General features: G+C 47.0%; 2 protein-coding genes across 2 annotated transcripts in view; both read right to left on the bottom strand.

The window, feature by feature from the left end:
* Positions 1 to 436, bottom strand: part of GSR (glutathione-disulfide reductase) — a 5,501-nt gene extending 5,065 nt beyond the window's left edge. The window contains exon 1 of the mRNA XM_009278788.2: positions 425 to 436. Within this exon, the coding sequence (XP_009277063.1) occupies positions 425 to 436 (12 nt within the window). The remainder of the gene's footprint in view (positions 1 to 424) is intronic.
* On the bottom strand, positions 36 to 5,248 carry PPP2CB (protein phosphatase 2 catalytic subunit beta). The gene is made up of 6 exons (XM_019471929.1): positions 5,043 to 5,248; positions 4,622 to 4,795; positions 3,983 to 4,072; positions 2,231 to 2,392; positions 1,240 to 1,358; positions 36 to 617 (listed from the first exon to the last, which is right to left on the bottom strand). Exons 1-6 carry the CDS (start codon positions 5,157 to 5,159, stop codon positions 545 to 547), a joined length of 735 nt encoding a protein of 244 aa, XP_019327474.1. The 5' UTR covers positions 5,160 to 5,248; the 3' UTR covers positions 36 to 544.
* Between the last annotated feature and the right edge of the window lie 4,240 nt (positions 5,249 to 9,488).

Genomic DNA, 9,488 nt, shown 5'->3' with positions numbered 1-9,488 from the left:
AAAAAAAAAAGGCAGGATCAACACGGAACAGGAATCGAGCTCAAAAGGGAACGCTTTTTTCCATGTTATGACAACGTACTCCCAAGAAGGAATTGCTTCCCTTCTCCAGTTAAGTCGGTCGGTCGTTCAGTAAAATAAAAAAAAGAGTGGTGGGGGGAAGAAGTTAGCGCGCATTTCCCTCGAAAGTAACCTCTAATTCATGCCAGTTAAACACTAGAACTAAAAATTTACAAAGAAGCATCAAAGGAGATGGAAGTGTTATTCGAGTTACTTTTTCCTCTCTGAACAGTCCAGAAGAAAAACGACGACTACAAATACAGCAGGCAAACCGACTGTCGGGCTGATGGGTATAGGAGATATATATAGTGTTGTAAGGAATTCAGTCTCAAGTTGTGCTCCACGCTCTTCGTCCTCTGTATGGCACATTTTGGTCCATGATGGGGATTTTAAGTTGAGACGAACCCCGATTTCTTACAGAAACGTGTAAATATTGTTGCTCTTTAAAATGCCAGGTGTACTTCCTTCTACAAAGGTTAGGAGAGGTTTATAGGAAGTAGTCTGGGGTACGACGGGTAACATGAGGCTCTCCACGACGAGGCGCTGGGTCAAACTGGAGGCTGCAGGAAAGAAAAAGGGATCATTTTCCCTCCTCCACAAGGTATTTCCCAATGCCGCAATAAACACCAGACTTGCTCTCCTGCTGCTATTGCTTCATTCATCCCAGCTACTTCCACATGAAACGTTCCAGGTCCCAAAATAAGCATCCGTGGGAGTTAAAACTCATCAGCTGGCCGAAATGCTGCTCACGGAGTGACCACCACCCAGCAGGCAGCACTTCAGCAGCCCATCGCTACTTTCACTCAAGCTCAGCTGAATGCAGAATTCGGACACTCTCACCCATCTTTACAAAGCCCACTGCTACCAAAAATAACAACTAATACATAAATCGATCTGTCTTTACTCTCTGCACCAAGCTTGGGCAATAGAGGGATTCAGAAAATGCAGAAGCTACAACTCTCCAGAGAGCCAGGAAGAGGAGATAATGCAGTACCCGAGAGAAGCTCTTAAGAGCTTAACTCACTACTTATTTTTAGATTTTCTTTCAGGTAGAGCACACAACGTTAATTCCAGAGCGGTTTGAACTGGCTTTTCACGAAAGAACCCCTTTGGAAAGGATCAGACATTCCTCACAATACAGAACGGTTAGGAAGAGAGAACAGCCCGAGCCGGGTTACTCACAAGGAATATTTTAAAGTGTCATCTAGTTCCATGATAGCAGCCTGGTTCCCACAACGGTAACAGTAATTGGGCGCACTGAAAATGGTGACCACATTTCGGTCGTGGCACCAATTATAACCCTGCCGGAAAAAGAGAGGGGGAAAAAAAAAAAAAGGTCTCTGTTAAACCTCAAACCTCAGCCCGTCTGAAGTTCCTCTAAAGGTCTGAAACCATCCAAGGCATTTGTGAAACTGTAGGCTTCTCATAAGCGTTTCCAACTGACTTCGTTTCATTTTAAAAGTAGCGCTTCTACCGCAAGAGCAAGCGGTAGAGTTGCTAGTTGCCTACAAAAACAGCTTCAACCCACACTACAGAGAGATCGGCCATTCCTCACCTGTGTGTTTATCCATTTTGTACTCAAATTATGGATTGTACCACGAGAAACCTCGAGATTTTTAGGCGTGCCTTCGGCTTTCATCCACCACAAACGAGGATTTGCCGGCTGGATGCAAGCGACTTCTGACAGACAGTACTACTGAAGGGACCTACTTGAACTGGATTTTAAAAATGCATCTGCTCCATTGACCCACCTGGCGTTTTTCCAGCACGACACACAAGAAGAGCCTATCAACAGCCAAAATTACGGCTTAACCCCCGTCACGTTTGACTGCCGAGTATTACAGGACAGCCTGTTTAATGCAGCAGCAGTCTAAGTAGAGCGGTCAGCATGTAAGGAGATTATTACTTCCACAAATGGGGTGTGACAGGGTCCCTTTGGCAATTTACTTGGGGGGGTGGGGTGGGGAAGGGCAGAACATCCCCTTATTTACATCGCAGGTCAAAGCACATCATTTTATGTTGCTTCTTGTTTTCACATGACTGAAGTCCCTCTTTGGTGTTTACCTGCTTAACATTTAGGTGTCAGCAAACCCATCAGCGGAAGGTTTCACAGAGAAGACAAGAACTCACACCTATGTTTTGTAAGCCCCATCTAGCAGAGTGCTTGCCCTACCTCCATGACAAGTTGGTGAGCACGGGAGACCAGTGTGAGACCATTGGCATGGTTAAATGTTTCAGAAATATCTTGCCCAAACGTGTAGCCAGCACCACGTGGAGATATACCCCAGCCGCCACGATCATCCGGATCCGACCATAACAGATCGCACATAGGACCCTTGAAAAAGATGAAGCGTTTGCTCTTCGTTAGATCGCTAGCAAGCCCGTTATAAAAAGCCACTTTGAAAATGCATTTTATTTACAGTAAAAAGACTGCCAGCATGCCGTCCTCTGCGCAAGGCACATGAGTTTATTTAACACACATAATATCGGCTAGTTACTCACTGCATCAGCCAGCATCCTTCCCAAAGAAATGAATACGTACACAGCTGACTGAGAAAGGAGTCGATGTAATCAGAGAACTGTTCCCACCTCCTCTTCCACGCACACCGTTTACCGTTTCACTTCAACTAGCCAGAGATACGAAGACACGGAGAGCAGATCCACAGCCTTACTCCTGACTCTCACGGTATAATAGAAAAGGCCACGTGAGAAGGTATGCGCGTCCAAGGATACATAATGGGTTCACTGGTGCCAGCCAAGTTGCAATAAATTAAAGAAAGGGAAACGACCTGTAGGAGGCTATGAACTAACTGTTCCAGAGATTGATGTTAAGCCTTCAGCAGCCCTTCTGGCAGGGAATTAATCATTTCATTTCCTCTCCTAAACAGTCTACTGTTGGACTTGACATATTCAAAAATATCCTGGTGTACATCTTCTAATAGTCACAAATGAAGCTCAGCGGCTTTTCTTGCTGAGCTACTAAGGGGTAGTAAAGACACTCTAGAATTTATCCAAGCCTGCTGCTGTTTCCCACCCCTCAATCTGAGCTCTGTGGTAGGTATCACACTGGCTACACGCGGAGGTCCTCCGGACAGCTAGATTTCAGCACACAGATACGCAGCAGCGGACTGGGAAAACCCCAGAGCAACAATACAATCATTACACCTAACTACAGGTAGATGTCCCACCAGGTAGCCCCCCCCCCCCCCTGCCCACGCAGTTCGCTTCACCCAAACACCGGGTAATGTCCCCCCAGGGGCCCCCCCCCCCCCCCCCGATTCTTGGAGTAACTTACACAGCTTATTTCAGGTTTTTGGAAAGCTTGGGCAGACCTTGCTGCATTGTTCTTGCTGTTATACCAAAGACATTGTAGGACAAGCAGTTCATTTTAATCAGGGAACATTTGTAAGCCCCAACCACGCCAACACAGAAGAGCCATTTGCCACCCTGGGAGCTCAGAAGGTGGTCCCTTCAGTCCTGATCTCGGGCCCCCAGAAAACGATGAACAAGGCGAAACACCGCAGAAGAAAGGACTGGCTGGGGAGGAAGGATGGTGACACAACATGGCTTCACGTGGTGGTTGTGCGTTCACAAGCAAGTCTGTGATGAGGCTGAAGGTAGTAAACACCTTCCCCTGCCAAATACTATTCTTTGAGTCAGCGCGACAGTCAAAAAATCCCGTGATTCTGTGAAAAACAGCTGTGAAAACCCCCATAGCTCTCCTTTTGTAAATTGCTGTAATCAAAGCATATTGACTTGTGTGTGTTTTGCCCAAATGCATGTTCATCTGCTCTAGCTCTTAGAAAGGCAATAATCTGCTGTGTAACCGCGTGTCCCACTGTTTAAATGGATTTCAATGTGAGGCTACATTTGCATTTTCCACCAACAGATATCTAAGTTTATGATGCGTTTCCTTTCCTGTTACCTCGTGTGGAACTTCCTGCAGGCGGTCCAGAGCCCTGATATGATCCAGTGTATCTATGGATGGAGAGAGGCCACCGTGGAGACAGAATATCTGTTCCGGAAAAAAAGAGCAATCCGTTCAGTGCATGTCGTTATGGGAAGACTGATCTCAGAAGTAGCTGGTTTTAGCTCTGTTATCACTCTTGGACAATTACAGCCATCTCACCCTCGCAGCAGAGCAACCAAATTTAATTCCCGCAGAAGGAAACAAAATTAAAAGGCTGCACCTTGCGTACAGAGATCAGAGCAACAGCAAAGAGACCACGCCTTCCGTTTTAAGAACATCTTCCCTCACGGCCACAACTCAGCTCGCATCTGATGTATCACGAGGGGATCCCCACTTGTTGAGCAGTCATTTAAAATGAACCATACATGCAATACCCTGCCATTCCTTCGGCAGCAGAACCGAAAGCCTTCCCGCACCATCAACTTGTATTAACACCTCACTAAATTCTTCCCCAAACCTACAGTAAGTACATGGGCTTTAAAAAAATTCGGATCACGAGTTAAGGGAGCTTGTTTGAGACTCATCATGTAGAGGTCAGACAACGCAGTCCGCGTAACTCTACGAAATGGAGCGTTTTCCTCATTCAAGGCTTACCTGGCCATCTACTAGAGCTGTAAGCGGAAGATAATCAAACAGGTCTGTGAAATACTTCCAGACGTTGGCGTTGCCATACTTTCGCAGACATTCGTCATAAAAGCCATACACTTGTGTAATTTGTCTGCTTTCGTGATTGCCCCTCAGTATTGTAATGCGTTCTGGGTAACGCACCTATTGACAAAGAAAACTCTTCTTTAACACAAGAATTGTACCATCAATACGGAAAGAAACAGAGTATTTCAAACAGCGGTCAAGCATTCAGCTCGGTTACAGAACAGCACGTGTCCATTAACGCATTTCAATTTACATCCGTCTAGCTCAAGCCAACGGCAGCGTCAATGGGAGAGGCAATTCCTTCAAAACTCCCCGAAAGCGGGGTTTTGCCCAAGGCTGCTGTAGAAAAGCTGTCAAACCATACCTTCAACGCTACTAGAAGAGTCACCGTTTCCACCGAGTAATAGCCTCTGTCCACGTAGTCTCCCATGAACAGGTAATTTGTGTCTGGCGATTTCCCGCCAATTCTAAAGAGTTCCATAAGGTCGTGGAATTGACCGTGGACATCCCCACAGACGGTGACGGGGCAACGTACCTCTTGCACATTCGATTCTTTCGTAAGAATTTCTTTAGCCTAGCAAGAAAAACACATTCAGGACAAAACGTTAGGAAGCTCCTCCATAAGCAGGTGCAGATATTATCCCACTGCATTCACACTGGAAACAGGACAAAACGTTAGGAAGCTCCTCCATAAGCAGGTGCAGATAAGCAGATGTTATCCCACTGCATTCGCACTGGAAACCCGATTTCACTCCAGCAGCTCAAGCTGACCACTGGAAAAAACAGTCTGTCGGGTAAGCAAAGGCAAAGTGCATTTCACAAATCCCTGTGGACAAAGACAAGCAGGTTTGCTACTGCGAGGCCAGGTCAGTAAGATCTTATTGTACCACAAGCACTGACAAACAAATTCAAAGTAACTGAACAAGTTAATTGCCAGCCTCCCCTGAAATGAAGCAGTGTGAACTCCAAGTCTTGCCCTGGATATACGACTTCCACCACCGCTGGGGTTCACCCGTGAATCCTGTGCTTCTTCCAAACATTTCTCAAGTGCAGACAAGACCAAGCACTATCCCAGTAAGCTTCATTAGCATCACGGGCAGACGTTATCTTCTTAAGCACGACTGATGGTTTGGTTTTGCGTTTGGGGTTTTTTTGGGTTGGTTTTTTTTTTCCACATACAGATTTTGACAGATTTCTCCATCTACGTGTTCAAAGCAGCTCAGGTCTGTTCATCTCAGCTATGCGAACTATGGCAGCACTCAGCACTCTGACTGCCAAAGCCAAGTGCTATTCAGTTTCACAATACCTAGAAACTTTTACCTCAAGAACCACAGCTGTCCCCTCAGTATTGCAGGCCATCCCATGTCCTGCCAGCAAGCGTTCAGCACGAAACTCGTATGAACAGAGATTAGTCAATACTCTTGCCGTCTGCTGTAAGGGTAGAAATACCAGAGGAGATAGTGCATGCCACTCAGGCAACTATGCCGTTTTTTTTCCAACAGCTTGATTTGCAAAAGCACACATAAAGCTAGATTATTATTTGACACTCACAATAGTAGGAAAACTATGACCTCCTAGACTTCTGATAGAAGTCATCCGACTTGCAACGATGCACTTACACACAGACTCCCTCCTGCCACATTTTAGTCTGAGTACCATCTCAGTTGCCAACGGATTGCTCTCAAACCCACGCAGCCATGTGGAACGACTCGCTTTGCCACCTTCGCTGGCAACACAGCAGCAGGCTGGAACAACTCTTCTGCCAGCACTGACAGCTGCTCCTCACTGCCTTCCTCCTCCGGGATCCCTCAGGCTTCCCCCCGCCGTCGGACACCCGTAAACCTCACGTGCTCTCCCAAGACCAGGATTTTGCAGCAGCGGGTCCGCACCACGGAAACAGCACTGCAAACAGCGTGTTTGTTCCGTATCAACAAAGCCAGCTCACCGTGCGATCGCTGAGCGGAGATTATGCTAAGAAAGGCTGCACATGACAAAGCAGCTCATCTGGCAGAAACTCCGGGCGACTACGACGGCACCAGATGAGCTGAGCTGTGTTACTCTGCCAAACAATAACCAAGGCGAGCGCCAGGGCCGGGGGTTGACGGGGCTGCCCCAGCTCTCCAGAGGTGCCGCACTTGCGGATTGCATAGGGGCGAGTACGAGACGACTGGAGCCATGTGTCAGGAAAGGGAACCTTCTCTGCACATTCCCAGAACACGCGGGAACTAACAAATTCATTTACCTTGCAGAGGGGCAGACTTCTTCTTGCCTAAGCTGCTGAGGAAAACAACTATTCCTAAGCTTCACTTTACTAACCTGGCACAGAACATCACTGCATATGCAAGAGGCGCTTCTCTCGCCCAGGGCACTTTTTGCCCTGCCAGATTTCCAATCCTCTTCCAAGCACAACAGTTGAACAACTTCTAAAGGCGGATCACATACAACTGGAAAAGCAAAGTCAGAGGCAATTTAACCATATGGAGCCACAACCAGCTTCCCTGGCAGTACCCAGCTGGCAACAAAATGACCACAGATGGAGGGATGGCACCCCTGGATTTAGTCATCTCTTCCTCTACACCCAGCAGTTCCTCCGCTAATTACAGCCATGTAATGTGGCCTATCTGCATTACCTTATTATCGTTATCAAGTATCATGTTTGTTTTGTTGCCTCCAGCTCATCAACTGATGCAGATCAGCGCTCCAGGCACATGTGAGGCACAGAGAACACCCACAGACGGGCTCGGTCCCATTTGGACAAAAGGGATGAAGGATCACCAGTGCTGAACAGTCACCAGCAGGCGACGATTCGGCTATTCATCGCCAAGTCCCTTCGCTCAGGATGATGTAGCTCCCACCTGCTGCTACCAGGAAGAAGCTGCTTACCCAGCACACCCTCAGTGGGCTCCCGGAGGACGCCTGGGTTCACATTCAAACGTTAGTTGCTTCGCCTCTTTTAGGGAAAGCGCGTATTGGGAAAGAATAACTAGAACCCAAGCAGTCAAGGGCTTGGACAGCATCCAGCTTGCCCCTTGCACGGAAGGTAACCCGAGGGACGTGACCCTGATCCTCAAAGACACGTTCTGCACGTGGGCTCGATGACGAGGGGTCTTCCTTGCAGCTCTAAACTGACTGGAAACTGCTGAACGTGTTGCATCTTTGAGTGCAACAGTAGTACTCAAATTCTGCTCAAGTATCTTTAAAAGCACCTATAGAACCTTTTGAGAGCTTCTGCCCTCTGAGAGAGACAAATGTAAAACACGGACACAAAACAGCTGCTCAGCGTGTTGACTTGCACAAAGCAAGAGACAGGGTTTCGTTGTAAGCCGGAGCTAACTTAACCACGAAAGGCGCGAGTTATTTTCTGCCTTTTCGTATCACGCATACTGCTCCCTTCCCAGATGCATAAAAAGGAATACACTCACTTCAAGGCCCCGGGGAAAAGATGCAGGACGCTGTACAGATACTGTACATACTTACCAGTGTCTCAACCACATCATCGCCCTCCACCTCTCTGATCTGCCCAGAAAACCCATGCACCCATCCTGAGAACACAGCACAGGCAACAGAGAAGAGCTGCTTTTGAGCAGTAATAGGGCAAACATACTCACGTTACATGCATCCTAGGCAGGTGGGCCAGCCCGAGTCCTGAAATTTTGGTAGTAGGAGAATCTAGAAGTTTCCCCTCATGAGAAAGGACGAGCTAGAGCTGAAGAGCAGCAGCTTCTTAAGCTGCCTACCAGCTGTTACTGCGTAGTCTATTTTAGCTTACTATGTAGACAAACATACATGCACGTGAATAGATTAAGTCTGTTGTTTTAACGCTGCAAAGCTGGTTCAAGTCAGGGTCGGGAGCTAAGCTCGGCTGGCCACAGAGGTTTGCCCTCATGTGACTTCCTAATGCAGAACAAGACCTTTAAAATCTTAAGCATCATTAAAAACACCCCAGAAAAGCGGCAACTAGCGCACTCTGCTTGCATGTTTCACCGTGCAGAGGTAACACTAAAGTCAAATGACTTCAAATAACAGAAGCACCATTACAAAACAAGGATGAAAAACTCTGATGCAAGTAAGCTGCCCTGCATTATCATAATTTGCTTAAGACGACTATTAAATAACTATTACTTCAAGTCATATTTTAGCTACCTTGGTTTTAGAAAATGGTGACTAATGTTATCAGCTTCCTAAGCATGTGTCCCAGTTGTTTTGGATGAAAACCATATCCAGGTCAGAATAAAAAGAAGCAGCTTTTAGATATTTTTATTAAATAAACCTCCATTAAGCACAATAGTCACCATGTCTGTGCTCAATATTACTTTGAAGAGTAGACTGTTCGTTGGCTGTGCGCTTGCTCATCATCTCAACTCCCCTCTCTTTCCCAGTTTTAGATTCTGTGGATCATCTTTGTAGACTGGAACACAAGCTGGTCTGCTGTCCAGTCCTCAATCCGCGTGGAGAGAGGCCGGAGAATGCACGTCCCAGTAATTTACTGTGTTGTCCTCGCAAGAGGAAACCGAGCGGTCTCAGGGCTTGAACACAACCCATTAACGTGCTGCTCCGAAACCCGAGATGCTACATGGGCTCTGAGACTACCATCGGGATCACCAGGAGACCGATCCCTCTGAGAGAGGCTTAACAATCAAATCCACATCAACTATTAGGCTGTTCAGATTTGTCTACGATAACTGTGTAGGCCAATTCCACGGGTGAGGGGATTACGATCCAACCAGGAGGCAGCTTTTCAGCGCTGTGCTTTCTCTAGAGAAAACCAAAGACCCCAAGCACCTGCTTAGCATACAAGATCCTTAGAGAG

The sequence above is a fragment of the Aptenodytes forsteri genome, unplaced genomic scaffold, assembly GCF_000699145.1.
Source record: "Aptenodytes forsteri isolate BGI_AS27 unplaced genomic scaffold, ASM69914v1 Scaffold275, whole genome shotgun sequence".
Taxonomy (NCBI): Eukaryota; Metazoa; Chordata; class Aves; order Sphenisciformes; family Spheniscidae; genus Aptenodytes; species Aptenodytes forsteri.
This window is presented reverse-complemented; position numbering and strand designations above follow the sequence as displayed.

What these genes read in the sequence shown, in the direction of transcription:
- PPP2CB (XM_019471929.1), bottom strand. Translation starts at nt 5,159, where the DNA reads ATGGAACTCTTTAGAATTGGCGGGAAATCGCCAGACACAAATTACCTG. An exon ending in TGCAGGAAGTTCCACACGAG is followed by an intron (nt 2,393 to 3,982) that starts GTAACAGGAAAG and finishes ATCTTTTTCAAG; the next exon opens with GGTCCTATGTGCGATCTGTT. An exon ending in GACACTTTAAAATATTCCTT is followed by an intron (nt 618 to 1,239) that starts GTGAGTAACCCG and finishes TCTTTCCTGCAG; the next exon opens with CCTCCAGTTTGACCCAGCGC.